This window comes from Pagrus pagrus, assembly GCF_965226575.1.
Source record: "Pagrus pagrus genome assembly, chromosome: 17".
Taxonomy (NCBI): domain Eukaryota; kingdom Metazoa; phylum Chordata; class Actinopteri; order Spariformes; family Sparidae; genus Pagrus; species Pagrus pagrus.
Window position 1 is genome coordinate 23,005,078 of NC_140201.1, and position 18,712 is coordinate 23,023,789.

The 18,712-nt window shown below is 39.7% G+C and overlaps 1 protein-coding gene across 2 annotated transcripts in view; it reads right to left on the bottom strand.

Annotated features, from left to right (window-relative positions):
- Nucleotides 1-18,712, bottom strand: part of trappc9 (trafficking protein particle complex subunit 9) — a 209,979-nt gene that overhangs the window by 124,334 nt on the left and 66,933 nt on the right. For both annotated transcript variants that reach the window (XM_084379821.1, XM_084379820.1), the window contains 2 exons: nt 17,598-17,750; nt 5,627-5,745 (listed from right to left, as the gene is read on the bottom strand). In XM_084379821.1, coding sequence (XP_084235947.1) covers nt 5,627-5,745; nt 17,598-17,750 — 272 coding nt within the window. The remainder of the gene's footprint in view (nt 1-5,626; nt 5,746-17,597; nt 17,751-18,712) is intronic.

An 18,712-nucleotide genomic window follows, 5' to 3' on the forward strand; every position in this document is an offset into this window, starting at 1 on the left:
GAAGATAATCACTTGGTGTGTCTGAGGGGCATACCTATTTCAGCATCATAGCTTCACTTGAAATGCCCTCGATGACATCTGTCCAGTAGAGATAGCTCCACAGGAAGGCTAAGTGAATGAGTATGACTGCACACTGCACACTGGCCAGCATTACAGTGACTCATGGGTAATCACAATGGTGGGATTACTGCATCCCCTTCTTTTCTCTTACTCCCAGGCTGTCACTCAAGTCACTTCCCACACAAATCCCCAGCAGACGGAGATGGGGGTCCAAATCCTGATAGAACTCTGCATCTACTGCTGTTTCAGTCACGTGCAGACACCACTATGAGGATGATCACAATGGAACTTTGGCAGATGTAACAAAGGCATAGCACTTTTTAGATGCAATCAAACCACAACAGAGCTTGAAGAGGCAATGTGCTCCCATTGGGGACATGCAGGTGGAGAGATGAGGTGAGAGGAGTAATTGATAGTGTCAAAGAAACCAAGTTGTGGAAGTGCCCTTAGTCTCCAAGGGGATGAGTCATTGAAAATGTGTAAATAATCGGCAAAACCAACACGTCTGAGCAGTTGGACCTCCTTCACCCACGGTGGATCCATCCCACCCTGACAGCACACACATTTTCAAGCCCACAGGCATTTGCAGTTCAGTGGGAGGATTGAAAAACGGGTGCTAAGATTGAGCGATGAAAGGTCAGTGAGATAAACATGTCGACTCCTCCTGTGCTGATTACAGATCAGTCATGATTGATTGCAGTTACTCATAGTCTGCAAGCTCAAGTACAAGGAATGCAACGCCAAAATAGCTCATAGATATTCAGAGATCACATATACAAACATGTCAACACATTGAAAAAACAATGTGGATAAAGTATAGCACCATAAGCCAGAGTGACAATGATGGCCAAATTTGGGTTAGGTGGTCCAAAATGGCCGAATCCAAACTTTATTGGCCCATAAAAGATTTAGATATGCAGGGAACACCCTGCTTCACTTCCAACCAGTTTGGCTAGAAGGTTTTTCAATTTCCTGTGCATCTGTCCATCCATCCTCCCGGCCAAAACAGTTATTAGCAGCTAATATAGATTCTCTCTCATTCCATCATGCACACACACTTACGAATCAAGTCGCACATAATACTAGCATTATGCCTACTCAAAAAGCACTCTAACATATGCAGAGACATATCTCAGAAAAGCAGCAATAGGAGGGCTCGAAAAGTTCACACTGATGTCTTTATGCAACACATCAGGGCTTCCTGTTACAAGTTGATCAGGAAGAATACTTTTTTTTTTTTTTTAAGAAAACTATCTGAAGATAAAGGACTTTTTAAAAGTTCCATATTGTGTAAAAACTTTTTCCTCATTGCCTCTGGCATAAATGTAGGTCGCTGCTTTGTCAACCAACACAGAATGAGAACACACAGACAAGTAAGATAATGAAGAAATATGGAACAGGAACAACCATACCAGTAGACAAGAACATCAATATTGGACTGCTCTGTTAAAACGGTGTATCTGATATCACCGTGTTGGTGTTGTTCCTAAAACATCACAATTAAAGTGGTTCCAAGAACATCATTGCAACTGCCCATCACATTATTGTGATGTCACAGCTTTGCATCTCGTGTTGGTGTTCCTGGAACATCATAATTGATGCTGTGCTAGAACCATCATTTCAATTTAACAAAATAGCCAGTCCACACCTGTCGGAAGCCATTATGACTGAATGGGTTGCGTAAGGACTCTCATCCAAGAGACTGGGGTGCGTATCCCATTTGAACATATTGTTATCCTTTTCATTAATTACTTTCACTTATTATTTTCATAGTAACTTAATTAGTAGTTTTAGTTTAGTTTTATTTACTTATTATTTCCTTTTTTGTAAGTTGTCTGTTGCTCTTTGGTTAGGTAAAGGCTCCAAAAATACTTGGTTAGGTTTAGAAAAAGATGGTTTGAGTTAAAATAAACCCTTTCACAATATTTACAACATCTTCCAAAGGATTGCTTCTCCAGTGTGCATTATTTTCAGTCTTTTTCCCACGTCCCAAAGCTATGACATCACAAAAACGCAATTGATCAGTTGCAATGATGGTCCCAGAGCAACATTATGATATTGCAGGAACAACCCTAACATGCAGATATCAGATCGGGCCTGTTACCAAACAGACTCCCTTCATCCCTTCATTTTTTTTTTTTATGTCAAATGCCAATGGCTTTAGAAATGCAGCTCTAAATTATATCTGTACATGACAACTGGTATGGTTAAAGTAGGTAAAGGTTGAGGTTAATAAAAAGGCAAGTATTAATTGCAAGTGTTTGACTGGATGCAGTTCCAGTCTCCTGATATTCTTTGTCCTTTTAGTTCTGGTCTGGTCCATGTCACACTGGAATAATCCTGCATCATCAGTGCTACATGAACCCTCCGTATCAGGTGGTCTCAGTCAGATTGTCCACAGCAGAGTTTGATTGACAGCTTCCGTACCAGCCTGAACAAAACTGAACTAAACAGGCAAATGCACCAGAACTTGCTTGAACTGAATAAAACAGTTTAGGTGTGAGAGCACCGTTACTTCTCAGATTGCTACATTAAGAACACACTGCCTCCTGTATTGGCACTCAACATTCAGTGTATATCCCGAGGAGCAGATTTGTCTACAATAGAAGGTCAAGTCCACATCAACAACTGCACCAATAATGAAAATTTGTGTAAATAAGGTAGAAAATTAAAGGTGAGATATTGTCCCAAGATGTAACGTGTATTATGTATGGCAATGGATGGAAGAATTTTCACCATATCTGTTCAAACTTTTCACAACAACATCGAACTTTTTGTAATGCATAACTTTGCTTGGATTTGAGTCGAACAGTGCCGTATCTGTCCAGCCTTTGTACGTCAGCATGCGTCAAACACTTGCTGGGTGCTGAACTGAAAACAATACAGCCCATAACAACGATGAGTCATGCAGCTGGAAACTACTACAGTATACTGGCAAATCAGTGCACAGGCTTGGGTTGAGCACAGTGAAATGAATCACCCTGTTGTCTACTGTATTGTATGTGCAACAACACTTAGAGAATGAAAAGAGAAGGAGCTCACAACCTGCTTTTAAACAGACATCTTGCAGGACAAGAGTCCTTATGTAATTGGCTTTACCCTAACTGTGGTTCCAACAAAATATTCTGCAATGACACTCAAAGGTCCTTCTAATAAGCTGAACCACTGATTACAATGCCCAGCATACCTTTAATAAGGGCTGGTTTTCCTTTTACTGCATAGGTACTGGATATCAAACAAGTTATGCAATATAGCCAAGAAGGATGATTTCAGATTTTTCCCTGCAGTGTTTCTGTGCAGTAGGATGAGGATTTGTATTCAACACATAAGGGTGGTAAACTCGTACTTTTTACAATACATAATCACACACACACAATCTTTAGAATTTTGAATCTCTGATCATCACGAATTAAACACTAAAATGCCTCAACAGTAATCCAGGATATTTTTGTCTATACAGTGCACACACAAACTGACAACATACTTTACCTTGAACCTTGAACTACAGCCTGACACATTGCACCACTTCACAGTTTCAAAAGGAACTATTGTTGTCAAAAATATCTAGATATCGATACATGATTCTGAATATTTGAAATGGTTTCAATACTCATTTTCTGCAGTGTTGATACACCAGTACTAGCTGTGCTTTCTCTTTCCTCTTCGCTATCAGTTGAAAAACACACACACACACACACACACACACACACACACACTGCTGCTGTGCCCACATAGCCCCGCCTCCATCAGAAGTACATTAACCTGGATGCTGTTGTGCAGTGGTATGGAACATGGTTTCGAATATCCATATTTTCCAAGGTATTGTATCAAAGTTATGTCACATCCTAGGTTGTTTTCTTTGTTTCATTTTTTGCTGATGTGTATCTAGTCTGTCTGCTCGCAGTCCTCTGTGCCAGTCCCTCTTTGTCCCTTGAGTCAAGCGTTCCAGTCTTTGTTCCTAGAGTTCAGAGTTTCTGGTTCTTAGATCCTTGCTCTTTTTCCTTGCAATTTTTGGATTGTTGCCTGATTGAGTGCCATTCTGTGTAGCGAACCCTGTTTTTGAAGTAAAGGCTGCTGAACTACTGTATTCAGTTCTGATCAGTTAGAATTTCTAGTATTGTGACAACACTAAAAGGGACATCTTAAAAGTGCAATTCAAAATGACCCAGAGACCTTTCCATCAATACCTTTGTCCCATTATATACACAACCACAAGGTTTGAAAGAAAACTCGCGCAATGCTTCCAGATGCAACTTTGATTGTTAAAAAGACGATTTAAAAATATTTTGCTGGCAGCTAAACTCACAAATACATATGAAAAGTATAAATCGTAGTAGAAAAAAAATTAACACCATAAATTAATTGGGATGATTTTCCAACAAATTCCTGTTTAGGCTGCTTCCACTTCTAGTTTAAATGCGAGTGCAGACATTTTTGGAACTTAAAAAGATTTAGGTCGTAGTTTAACATTGCCCCCTTACAGTATAGCAGTATCTTTGAGTTTAGGATAAAAGAAAAGTCGTAAATTTGTGTGCTTATATCTTGCAAAATCTGTGATCTTGGTGTTTGTTCATCGATGCCTAATTAATGCAGTCACTTCTGATGAACACGGTGGACAACTGTGTGTACGATATAACCAATGTAGATTGGTTTATTTTCTGGAACACAATGTCATTATATTGCCATGTTAAGATTGGTCTCACAGTTTTTTGCTGTTCTATGTAAAATTAGTCACTCTCTAAGCCCTTATTTGATACTGAACAAGAAACATTCTCCTGTATTTTCTCTACCTAGTCATTATCCTGCCAAACTTTTCTCGAGGAAGTCAGAAAAGTTTACTTTGTTGGAAGCACATCTGAACATCAAACATCAACGCTGTTGTTTCTCCTGATGATTCACGTAGGAGAGAAGGTTTTTTTGGTTTTTAGCGGCAGAGCAATGTAGCCACCAAACTTGCAGGTGGTATGACTGTTGTGCAGATGACCCTCAGCAGGTAGACTCGGTCAGTCCGCCCATTTCTACCTCTCTGACATCCACAGGTCCTCAACCCTCTCCCCTGCTGATCAGCCCAGTCTAGTGTGTTCTCATTCTACATGTTCTTCATCTCGCCTCTGTTCCTTCTTTGTCACACTATTTATTTATCTATTTTTCTCCTTCGCTCTCTTAGCAGTTTCACTCAAAAACCATGTCAACAGTTTCATCTCAGTTCTATGTCTATGCTGGAGCTCTGAGTCATGATTCAAAGAGCAGAGTGCATCTGCAGCCAAGGTGAGACACCAGCCAAATAAACTCAATGTCCTTTCTATAGGCATATACCAAAAGCTGTAGATTGGTAGTAAATAATGCTTTAGTTTTACCTCAACTTTTGCAATGACATACACACACTGTACACAGTGCGCTTGGCACAAAGAGAGAGAGACAGAGAGCAACAGAGAGTGGGATACATAGCCTAACATAATATTCAAATAAACTTGTGCTACAACACAGGAAACAATAGATTGAGAAAACAACTGCTTCCACCTCAGCGCAGGACTGAGCAAAACAATAGTTGTTACTGTTTATTCACCTTAACATGGCTGTACTCTGCCTTGCCGGACTCACTGTTGACAGGCTTGGTCTCAGACCTGGGTTTAAGGACTTGGCGCAGTGGGCTGGAGATTGGCAGGCCTGTCACACTGATCCCATCTGAAAAGACACAATGGCATCACACAGTCAGCACACAAAAAACACAGGGTATAGAGACGATGCTATCATTACACAGTGGCAAGCAGAGCATCAGGGCAAACGGTCTCACATGATTAACACCACTAGACACTCCATGATGTATTACGAGGTTTTACAGGAGCTATTTTGTGATGAAGTGTTTTAACGACTTTTTCACTTTTTTTTAATGTACTCACTTTCCCTCATCTATCTCGTGTTGAGAAAGATTTCCCAGAGGGGCCATGTTCCTCACAATTACTTGACTATCCACAGGAAACAGGCCCAGACCTGTTGCTTTTGATCAGAGGTAAGGCTATATGCAGGTTCATTTAGCTAGCAAGCCAATTTTTTAATGTGTGATCACACCACTTACATCAAAACACAACATGTCCTGTGGCTGATTGAATATTAGGGCTATTATTTGATGAGATACTGGCTTCTAAGGCTTCTAACTTATAACTCATGTAAAATTGTTGAAAGTCAGTGCAAAACTATGTTGTCACACCACCTCTTTGAGCAATATTGCACAGGAATTAAATAGTGTTTTACAAAGTGTACAAGTAGTTTCAGTAATCTATGGCCACAATACATATTAGCAGCTCTGTCCTGCTTTATGTGGTTTGGGGAAGGTACTAATTCACCTCTATGGTCACTTTGGAGGCAGTAGTTTGCAGTGTTGTCAAATAGTATTTCATTATACTTGCGGAACTGTAATGCACATATCAGCAATAACAATGTAACGCTAGCTACCAAGCTGATTAGCTACAAAGACATCTGCGAATTAGTAGCAATTGTTTATACTTGTAATAAAGAAAAGGACCATATTGAAATGACAGAGAGTTTTCAAATTCCAGGTTTGAAATGTGTCTTTGAAAAACCTCCATTTCGAGGGCCATGTAGCCCTAACACTTCACCCTACCCCTCAATCCCAAGAAGAATCAGGACAACCTACCCCTAGGCATTAACATGCAAAATGGAGGGGTAGGGATAAGTGGAAGGGGCTAGGGGTGTATTGGGATTGTATTTATAGCAATGAAGGCCTACAGCGCACACACACAATGCACATTATCTCAATATACAGTGGCCACTTTGCATTGTTAGATGGAAAAATATTATTCTTATTTCCCACTTATGGTACTGTGTTTGCCCTGAAACCAATTGAGTTTTCAATATTTTAAAATGATACAAATTTGAGATGATAATGTTCATGGTGCTACAACAAGCCTGTGAAGAATAAATTAATGGCTTTATATTCATGACCTTGAGATAGTCAGTGTGGAAACAGGAACAGCTGCACTATCAGCAGCTGCATTAGGAACCACCACAGGGGCTGCTGCTTTAAACCCACTCAGACAATACTCAAAAATGACGCCCAGAGCCCACGCTCTGACGTCAAACGAATCATATCACTCTCTGACGTCAGTGTAAAGCAAAGCCCTGCAATTTCCCCTAAGAGAGAGGAAATTACGGGCCTTTGCAGCAGCTCAGGCAATTGGGGTTCATGGCAGACAGATGGACATATTCACTTACTAACAAACTCTGTAACAACCATATACAAGGTTGGCAAAATAGAGCCAGTGAGAAGAGTGATTCTGTTAAACAGAAGAAGCTTGAGCAACAGACTGGTGTGTGTGGAATGAATATATGGATGTACTGACAGAATTAATTCTGTGAAAACGTGGATTATGCTAAATTTACCATGACAGCAGGTAAACACGGAGGAAGTGTCGATTTTGCATTAACAGCAAACAGGAGGAACAACAAATGAATACAGGGAGACTGCTTCTCAAAATTATAAAACATAAAATAAGGGAAATACAAAAACAAAAGTATGCCTCAAGAATAGGCAAAAAAAAAAAAAACAACAAAGTTCATATGTAAAAAAGCCAACACTCAAATATTTTCTTATTTTCTTTTAATAAATAAATAACAGCAGTCCACTAACATGGACGCTTCAGGCTCTTCCTCCCTCTGCATGTTTATTGATCAATAACAAAAACAAACCTAAAATTGGAAATTGCAACATAAAAATTCCACAGAACTCTAGTTTGGAAAGTTATCATTGCTTTTATGAGATACTCCAATGATCTACAAGTAATGCATGACAACAAACACTTCGTAACAAGAAAACAAGAAAAAATAACAGCCTATTAAAAAACTACTAGACCTGTTTCTCTTCAATTGTCTACAACCTGCTTGTTGCACATCAGGAAGACTTTACATCATGATCTCAGCAACAATCAACAACATCTTAATGTCCAAGATGGTTCTAATAAACTACAGGAAGGAGACTGTGTAAGGCTGTAAATATAACTGTAGCTTTATGATATGAATACAAAAGAAGGGTTAGGGGTTAGAGTTTTGTTCTAAATTTCAGACACTTAAAAATAGGGTGCTGATTGATGATACAATACAGCTCTACTGATACGTTATTTTCTAAGTGAAACTGAAAGTGAAGGACCCAAAGTAAACCCCTCAAGTACAGGGAGAACATGCAAACTCCACACAGAAAGGCCCTGCCCCAGCCAGGATTCGAACCAAGATTCTTGTCGTGAGGCAACAGTGCTAATTATTGTGCCACCGTACCGCCTACGAAATGCATTCCTAGCGTTGAGCACTGGGGGCATACATCCATTAATACAGACACAAAACAAAACGCTTTTTGGAAACTTGTTCCTAGTGATTGCTGTCACTGCTTTGGTGTGAGCAATCTCATTCTCTCATTCTCTACACCCTGCTGTTAAACTGTTAAAGATATGCATCTGGACATAGACTAAGAGGGGCAGAGGAGGAAACAGCCAAAAACACAGATAACATTCTTAGACTTTATAAAGTGTATCCTTTACTGTCTGTTTGAGGAGGTACACATGACTTGCCGTGTCCTGTGGCACAGAGACTGTGTGAGTAATGGGTGGTGTGATTGTGGATGGCACTGCTCACAATCATCCCCTCCTTTACACCCTCCTCCCAATCAGTATCCGTCTAGTTCGCTGTCTAAGAGCCTCGGGGAGAATCGGCTGAACTCAGCATTTGTTTCAGTGGCCACCTGGCTGCCTGGATTTAGGTAGAACAGCAAAGACTGGGAGTGTCACTTCTAGAATAATTATAACATTGTTAGCACAGATCGGAAGGTTCACGAGATACTGTGAATCTCTGAAGTGTTGATCACGCTCACATTTAAAAGCCTTTTTCCTGGAAGATGAGTACATCTAATAAACATGGAAAAAGTGATTTGTTACAGTGTGAACATTAAGAACCCTGTTTAATATCCTGTTCACTAGAGAGAATCATGAGATGGAAAATACAATTCAAACATTATTTGACATGAGCTTCATTGACCATGTACTACATGAACTAAAGATGGACAATCTAATGTTTTACAACTGTGAGTACTGTAAAAACATTTTGAAAGATACTGAAGCTTTGTGTTATTTCTAGACATAAAATTCTGCATTAATCCAATTCAAACAATGGCAAAAAAATATATTACAGTTCAAAATTACAGTGCCTCATTCAAAACCACAATGTTATTCTGAGTTTACACGCAGCACTGAAACTCTAAGAACACCATTATGCTTCTATCAGTCTTACAGTGAGGGAGAGGAAAACAGATATATTATGAGCTGATGTAAAGAGATCTGAGCAAATGATCATTGTCTCTACAGAAAGGCCATACAGTGGGTTTGGACGCTACATTAAAGTCGAATGTAAATCATATATAAACATCTACTTTGTTTTGACAGCAGTATCAAATGTCTGGCACGCAGAGAGCCACATGGTGTTTAATTTGAGTCAACAGCTATCACTTTTCTCCTGCAGGCCTTTTCATTTTAGGGCTGCCAATGTATTGTTCCCCTTGACATCAATAACATAAAGGCCTTAGTATTTCCACAGACAGACCATTTCCAGCACTAAAATCACTTGTGATAAGCAGTCACTGTGTTGCTGTTTGTGAACTGTCCTGCTGAGAGATCACCTGTCAAACAGCGTTACCCATTCTGTGGTCTTCTTCCTTTGATTTTCTGTTAATTAGGTTTACTTAGGTTTCTGTAGGTTGCTCTCTTATCTTTGTCTGTTCAGCCATAGTGGCTATCACTGCTCAGTGCTCCTTCTTTTCCTGTCCAGCAAACTGAAAAACTGGAACCAGAAGAAGATCATCCCTTTGTTACTAGAAACGGTGTAAAATTTAAATCAATGATATGAAACCTGAATTTGTATCAAAACAATACATTCTTTGTTATCTTGGGGAAATTCAAACATTAATAGATAGACAAATGAAATCCATTTGTGATTTTGTGCACTTTAGTTAGCATTTAGCCACATAAATGCATCTCAGTAGCTGCATGAAAATCTGGGTCAGCAAGGCAACTGCCAAGAACCCAGAAGAAGAATAACTTCTGCACGTGTGTAGTTTGGTTACAACAATCACAGTTTTGCTAGCCAGCTAAATATGGTCCATAACGCAAACACAAGATGATTCCAATGTCTTGTCTTCATCAGCATCACTACTGGCAGCTATGGGCGTGGTTGACGTGTGATGACTAGAAAGAAAAGTGACCTTTTGTCTGAAAACAACTATGTCAGCTATTCAAGAGGTTAGCTACTATATAGAATCAGTTATATTAGAACTATATCTAATTTAAAGTTGAGAAAACAACAGTACTGAAGGCCTTTCTCAATGGAAAAATGTTTTCTGCTCTTCTCCCCACTGGCTTTGGTGAGAGTTTGATTTACAAACAGGCACTGCTGATAGTGCGCTTTTACTGTTGATCTGATTGGTTGAAGTTAGCTCATAATAGATGGTGGTACACAGATGGTTTGTTCAATCACCTGCCAAGCATTTTTTGAAGGTGCCTGTCCTTTCCCAAACAGTGTCCAAAGATGACTTCCCAGATGGTTTTGTGTAACAAACCATCTGGCGTGTCATGACAGTTTTGGTGGGTTATGCTAGAAAAGAACTGGATCGCATGATGTGTTGTCCAAACCATGTCCTTATCTGAGGCATCAATATTTGTTTGGTTTTCAGCCACTTCAATATTTGTTAGTGACCAAGCTAAATATATTGGAGCTTCCAGAAACGGAGCTTCCCAGTTGTACTTGCTACTCTGAAGGTGACCACCTTGTGAGATGTTTTGAGCAATTAAAATTCAATCTGTATCGGATGCTTCTTGGACTGATTGAAACCTTGCTTTTTTGATATCCAATTGCCATCCAATCTGGCCAAGACACACAAAGGGAATGAGTGCAAAGATGGTCTTTGGTTTACACCATGAATCTGTAAACACGATTACAAATCTGACCAGACAATCAATGCCAGCTTTCAATACTTGACTGACAAGACTGTTTTTAACACTTAGTACTACAGGTTTATTTTGGTCAGTACCGAACAAGTCCTGAGGTTTGATACCAAGCCATACTTTCTTCTTGGATTTTTTCTTCGCCAAAATACTAACCAGACTTCCTGGTATTTAGACCAGCAAATATAAAAGCTTTCTAGAATTGGGTATCAGTTTAATTACTGCTGCAACACTTGACAACAGAGAGAAATGAAATAGAAACCTAAAATGAACATGTCACAGGTTATTACTTTAAAAATGGTTCTTGGGGGCTAAGTCTGCAGTTGTAAGCTGAAAGCTAAGTAATTAAAAAGTAACTATACAAGTAGGACAGCAGTTTTCTAACTGATGTCAACTGAGGACAAAGAGAAAACACTGAGACAGCACCTCCCTGTCCCTTACTAATTTCAACAGAGCTTCTGAATACGTCTTTGTCTCCATTTAAGTCCTTTAATTCATGTTGTTAATTGGATGTCTTTCTTGTGTTTCTTACTTTGTTCTTGATGCAGACATTTAAGCTTGCTGTAAGTCAAGGCCCATTAGTCCTGAGCGATGACATCACTCCCATCTGATCCTGAGTTATAGTGTTGTGGTCTCGAGCCGGACTCAACGTGAGGGATAAACTCGTCTGAGGGTAAATCAATGAGGCTCGGCCTGTTTTGAATGTTCCCCCTGTACTGTTTTCTTTGGCCTTGTCTGCTTTGCCCCTTCTGCCTCAGCTGAAACACAAAGGACATCGAGTGCAGCACTGCCAGGCAAGATCACAGTTAAAGTTGATGGATTGACTTTCTTCACAACGTGCATGTAAAAAAAGGCGATCAATAAAACGCACATAATTAGTGAAAGATTCCAATGAAGATAAATTACTTTGAAGATTCTGACAGTTGTTAATCAGGCAAAAACTAATTCCCACCTTCAGCACAGCATGACAAACAGTGAAAACTAAACTTTGGTCATATGAGGGCTGCTAGACATCTGAGTGTAGGGTTATATTTAGTATAGAGAAGTGCTGATGTTAACACAATACCAGCAGCATGCACATCAGACAGACTCCAACACACACTACCTAAGCTGTGAGCTATCATTTATCCTCAGGCTGCGGAGAAGGGTGAAAGAGGAAAACAGAGACAGAAAGAGTGTTTAGGTAGAGCTTTTCACCTGGGCAAAGTGGAGAAATATATTCATATCCACATTCATAGTCATCTACAGTCGCGGTCAAGAGTTTACATACACTTGTAAAGAACATGTATATCATGGCCATCTTCAGTTCCAATGATTTCTACAGCTCTCATTTTGCTTTAAGTTTGCTTCAAATCTGAATTTTCACCTCAATTAAGTGCTTTTGATGGCCATCCACGAGCTTCTGGCAGGCCTCTGGCTGAAGCTTTAACCACCATAGAATCAGTGAAGTTCAGATAAATTTGCTGGCTTCCTGGCACAGATTTGTTTCGTCAGCACAGTCCACATGTCCTCGATGGGCTTCAAGTCAAGGCTTTGGGAGTGCCATTCCAGAACCTCAATTCTAGCCCGATTGATCCATTCCTTTACCACATTTGATGTGTGTTTGGGATCATTCTCGTTGGATCACCCAACTGCACCCAAGACCCAATCTTCTGGCTGATGATTTTAGGTTTTCCTGAATAATTTGGAGATAATCCTCCTTCTTCATAATTACATTTACTTTCTTAAGAGCACCAGATCCACTGGCAGCACAACAGCCCCACAGCATAATACTACCAGTACCATGCTTGACAGTAGGCATGGTGTTCTTGGGGTTAAAGGCCTCACCTTCTCTCCTCCAAACATATTGCTGCTCACTGTGGTCAGACAACTCAGTTTTTGTTTCACCTGACCACAGACTTTTCCTCCAGAAGGCTTTTTATTTGTCCATGTGATCAGCAGCAAACTTCAGTCGAGCTTTAGGTGCTGCGTCTGACACAAGGGCTTCTTTCTGTGCACTGCAGCCTCTCAGCTCATGTTGATGTAAAACACACTTGACTGTGGACACTGACACCTGTCTGCCAGCAGCTTCTAATTCATTGCAGACTTGCTTTTTGGTGGTTTTTGGTTGACTCTTGACCATCCTGACCAATTTTCTCTCAGCAGCAGGTGATAGTTTGTGTTTCCTTCCTGATCGTGGCAGTGACACAACTGTGCCATGCACTTTATACTTTCAATTGGTTTGCACAGTTGATCCTGGGACCTGTAACTGCTTTGAAATGGCTCCAAGTGACTTTCTTGACTTTCCTGAATCAATAATGTGCTCTTCCGTGTAGGTGAAACAGCTAACCTGGCTCTGTCCAAAGTTTTGAAAATTCACCTACCACCACCTCCAAATGTTGCTATCTAACATGTTATATCTCATTTGTTTAATTTGTATGCAAACAGAAATATAAAACATTGAATTTATGTGCTAACCTAGGCTAATCCTCTGGTTGCTCTACCTTTATTGGTCGTGAATAGACATGACTGGAATTGCTAATCTAAACCCTTTGCAAGTAGGTGAAGATACAAATCTCTAGAGCTGACTTCAACGCTTCAAAGCTTCTACTGTTGCCATGGTTATCGTAATCAAGAAACAATTTTGTTTGAAGAGAAGGGGGCGCTGTGGCAGCTTCACTGAAAAAGACTGATAAAGCATAGAGGTCCTGCGTTGTGTTACATTAGTCTCAAAATTTGTGCACTTAAAAAACAGATGAGTGAGTGTGATACAAGCACACATAACAGTATCTCCCATCAGAAAACCATCTCCTCAAGAGAGCGTTTATGTGCACAAATGCAGTCACATCGCTCGCTTTGACGAGTGTAACTTTGACCATCCCTATGCTCACAGGAGAGAGGGGTAGACAGTGGCTGATGTCTCCCTTTCTGTCATTGTCTCTCATTAGACTTAATTTACTAGCCAAGAATACAGGTAAATAATGACCGCAAGTTTGATGAAAGCATGATAGCTTGTGCTATGTGAGGCTTGGCGAATCCTACATGGTGTAATTAGAGGCTGATGATTGTAAAGTACTTTGAATAAAAGTGCTAAGTAAATGCAGTCCATTTACCAATCATTCCTTGATGCTGTAAAAAAAAAAAAAAAAATCCACTATTCGGAACCCAGTGGCACAAAATGTAAAGCTTAGAACAACAATTTGTCGACAATGGTTTAGTTAAACTGTATCTAGAAGTCGGGAACACCAATATAAAAGAATTCTTTAATCCACAAAGTTGTGTCAAAATGCAAAAACTGCCATAAAGAAGTAATGTGTGCTATGTAAAAATGCTGTGTCTCTTAGGCGCGGAGTAGTCTCTTGAGTGCAGAGTAGAAAATGACAAAATTGAACAATGGCATGTTTCATGCTTCTCAGATTGTTTTTGCTCATTTAAAATCAGTGCATTACATTATGCTTTGCCTTGTATGAAGACAACTAATTAGTGTCATTTTGAAAATACTAAAACAGAACAAGCAGGTACATCATTCCACTTAGCTACGTAAAAACATCATCAAAGGCATTTAAAACATTGTTTGGGGAGAGATAAACACACCTAACCAGCAAGATGGTTTGTTATACAGAACCATCTGGGAAGTCATCCTTGGAAACTGTTTAGAAAAGAACAGGCACTTTCAAAAAATACTTTGATGACCCATCTGTCTCCAGCTAACGCGGGCTAACCTCAACCAATCAGATTAACAGTATGAAAGCACTACCACCAGCAGGGCCCATTGGTAAAATCAGACTCTTACTGCAGCCAGTCGGGAGAAGAGTGAAAGCATCTTTTCCACCGACAATAGCCTTCAATGCTGTTCTTTGCTCTTCTTTCAATGAAATATACTCTCCAGTTCTGATATGACTGCAGAATCTACAAAAACCTTTTAAGGGGCAAGGAGCCACAATTGTTGTTTTCTATTAGCCTGGCTTACAGTAGAAGTACAAAGACAGAAAAAGGGGAGACGGCTAGTGCTTAATGTACTTGGCAGTAGTCCCTGCATGGAACATCCCAAAAAACCACCACTGGTTGTTTTTTTTACATTTCTGATTATTGACAGATTAAAAAAACAAGGTTCAATGTGCTAATTAGCAAACTTTTAAGGTGGTGGGTTATATATATTTTAACTTTGAGAGCCTGGCTAGTGGTTTCTCCCGGCCTACAGTCTTTTTGCTAAGCTAAGCCACTCACCTCCTTGCTCCACAGATATGAGAGCTGTATCAATGTTCTTATCCAACTCTCAGCAAGACGACTACTATGTGAATTTCCCAAAATGTCAAATTATTCCTTTAAAATGGGAAATATCTAGTCTTACCTACTTTGAACATTTCTGTCAAGGTTGTATACTCAGGTAAAAGCCTATTATGCAGTTGCCTCGAACAAGGCAATGATTCATTAATTGTACAATGTGGCATATGTGGTGGGTATGCAATACAATTGAAGAGTTGCTGGAAGCATCAGTTGTGCCTAAATATTATCAAGATTTCACAGTTTAATTAGCAAAGATGGCAGAACTAATCTTCCAGCACGCAGGAGCACAGACTGAAAACAAAGCAAAACAACTGGCTTTATGCAAATAAGTTCAACAATATATTAACACAACATTAATATTGTGATTTCATTAATGTATCAGAGTTGTAGATAGCATCAAATGTGTTTAGCAAAACCAGCATCCCATAATGCAACCATAATAACTCAATTTAAAGCAGCTGTTTAGACGAACAATGGCTTATCTCCTTAATTCAGGTCTCCAATTATTGCTCAGCTAATTAACACATTGAAACGGTTTTGCTTAAATGACCTCATGAGGAGCACTGGGTCTGAGACTAACATACAGAGTTGTATGTATTTACTTTCTCAGTCATCTGAATCCACATGCATATACACACAAAAACACACAAATTAAAGTCTCTGTTGTGCAAGAGCAGTTCCATATTGATTGCTAATTATTATTTACCAGCCCAAAGAGTCGGCGTTGAAGAGGTTCAACAGTCTCAAGAAGGAGGTAGAGAGGTCGGGAGCAAGACAAGGAAGAAAAGGAGGCTGAGCATGAACTATGAAAATGACTGGAGAGGAAACACAATGAATGAGCTCCGAGGTAGGGGAGAAGGTCAGAGTATTTTTTTTAAACCAGGAATAAGAATTAGAAGATAGGAAATCCGACAGTTGAATTGAGGAAGCCAGAGGCTAGAAGAAAAATGGAGGTGTAGAGACCTTGGGACCTCTCTCCTATTAATACTGAATGTCGAATAAGGCAGTCTGAATACCAGCAACAAAGAGGCTTCATGTACAACAGCACATTTGCATTTAAAGTGTGAACTAACATTCCTGCATCCAACATGTGCATAGACTCAGCTCGACAGTTAAAAAATGGTATTACAATTCTATTCAATCCACTTCAAGACAAATGAAGGAAAACATTTGCAGATACAAGGAAGAGTCGCTAAAATGCCAGTATGATAAACATCTTAGTCAATCCAGTCTGCTACAACAGCCCTACAATAAAACCTTTATGAAGGCAGGAATGTTCAGTTTTTGTTTAAAACAGACTTAATGGTCATTTTGAAGGCTATAGTTTGTGGTGATGTTAAGTTCTATTGTATTAACCCTCAGACGTATTTCTAATGTTTATATTATCTATTTGTATTTATGTCCAATGAATTTCACATTTGCAACCAAGCCACTACCTTTTAACTTTGTCTAGTCAACAAGTACTAAATTACTTATTAGGACTACATTCAAAAATAATCTGTATGGCTACATAACAACTGATTGTTTCAAGATGAGCAGGATGTGCAAACCTGAAGAAGGGATATGATTCAGCATGATTTAATTAAACTACATGTATGATTTGATGAAGGGTAAAAAAATTAAAAAGAAATTGATATAAAAGAAATATATATCAATACTGACTAATTATGTAAACCTAATGTATTTACATCATCAGATAACAAGAGTCTACAGTCATGCTAGCAGCTCTGTCAGGCTGTACTTCGGCATAGCAGTGCTAAGCTAAATGCTAACATCAGCATGATCACAGTGACAATGCTATCATGCTGATGTTCAGCAGTTTTCAGCATTTTATTTTTGAGTGTTATCATGAACATATTTGCTAATTAACACAATTACAAAGTACAACTGAGGCTGATGGAAATGTCATCAGTTTTGTAGAGGTTTGGTCAGACTGGAGCAAATCATTTGCGGAACTGGAACAAATCTTGACTTTATAATGGAGCCTGATCAGTGTGATTACAATTCATCCTGAGACATGTCTGTCTGTAATAAAGTGTATGGCAATGCTTCAAATACTTGTCAAAACCAGGGTCAAACTGCTGGTGGCGCTTGAGGCATCACCAAAGGCGACATGATTTGTCTTTAGTAACCAAATATCATGGCAATTTCTTCAGAAGTTTAACAGCGTCAAGTGGTGAACCAACTGTTTGTCACCTGAGCAAGTTAAAATCATGATGTTTTGTATCTTTAACAAATATCTCTTGCAGAGATGCCTGTCTGTCCACTCACCATCATTGAGGTCCTGCAGCAGGTTCTCCTGACCAGAGAAGTCCAGCTTGACTTTGATGCTGACAGCCAGTGTCACGGCCTGGCCAGGCTTTAGAGGCAGGTGAGACAAAGCCTCCTCCAGCTCCCAGCTCAGAAACTCCCCAAACACTTTCTCTGCACACACAAAAGGGAGATAAAGGCACAGTCAACACCAACAAAATGAGCATAATGATACCTGCTGGGATAAAAGATGGTAAGACTTGCCAAATTTGCTGTAACATTTTTGGAAGCAAATATTTTTCGACAAAAAAAAAACAAAATGACAGTGTTGTGCTTGTAGCCACCTAAAGGTTTTGCACACATAAGCATTTACTCTGAGTTGCTGGTTGCCATTCGTGCAAAAGGAGATGGGAAGAAAAGGAGACTGATCCCATTGTACCTGCAGCAGGTTGATCATCACTAAAGAAACCGGTGCTACTATGATGTTTCTTTTGCAATAAGCTTTCAAGAGCAACAAAGCTGCTGATTGGCCTCCTACCTGCGAGTCCTTTGGCTGCTCGTCACTAGACGTAACTCTCTAATGTATGCCCCCCAACCCCTTCTACCTGAGACGAATGACTCAGCTGCATCCACTTCAGCCAGGAGCGTCAAATGAATGATACATCACCTGAATAAAGCATGTGTTCTGTCTATGCAGGTGAGCCGTTCCTGCTCTTGGGGATTGCAGGAACAGCAAGCAGGCTGATTTGAACAGGAACACAGCAGAAGAGGCGATGCAAGTTCACTGTAAAAACAACAGTTTACACATCCCTGCTTGATTCATAACTGAAGCCTTTAAAATCCACTAAGAGGGTGTGAATGTAGGCAGCATTAAATAAAGATTTTGTGAATAACGTTCCACTTTAAATATTCATAAACTCAGAGCTCCTTGAAGTGAATTAAAAGAGAAAAAAGGAGAAAGGGGACAGGGTGTGAGGCAGTGGGGAAATGATTTAGAAGAAAAGGATTGGGAAGAAAAAACAAGTTAAATATGCAACACCAGGCCTTGTAATTGAATAGGTAGACAGCCAGGGTTATGGATGGTGTTACTGCACTACTACACTATGAGTCACAAGAAATGGTAGGCATAAGACTGT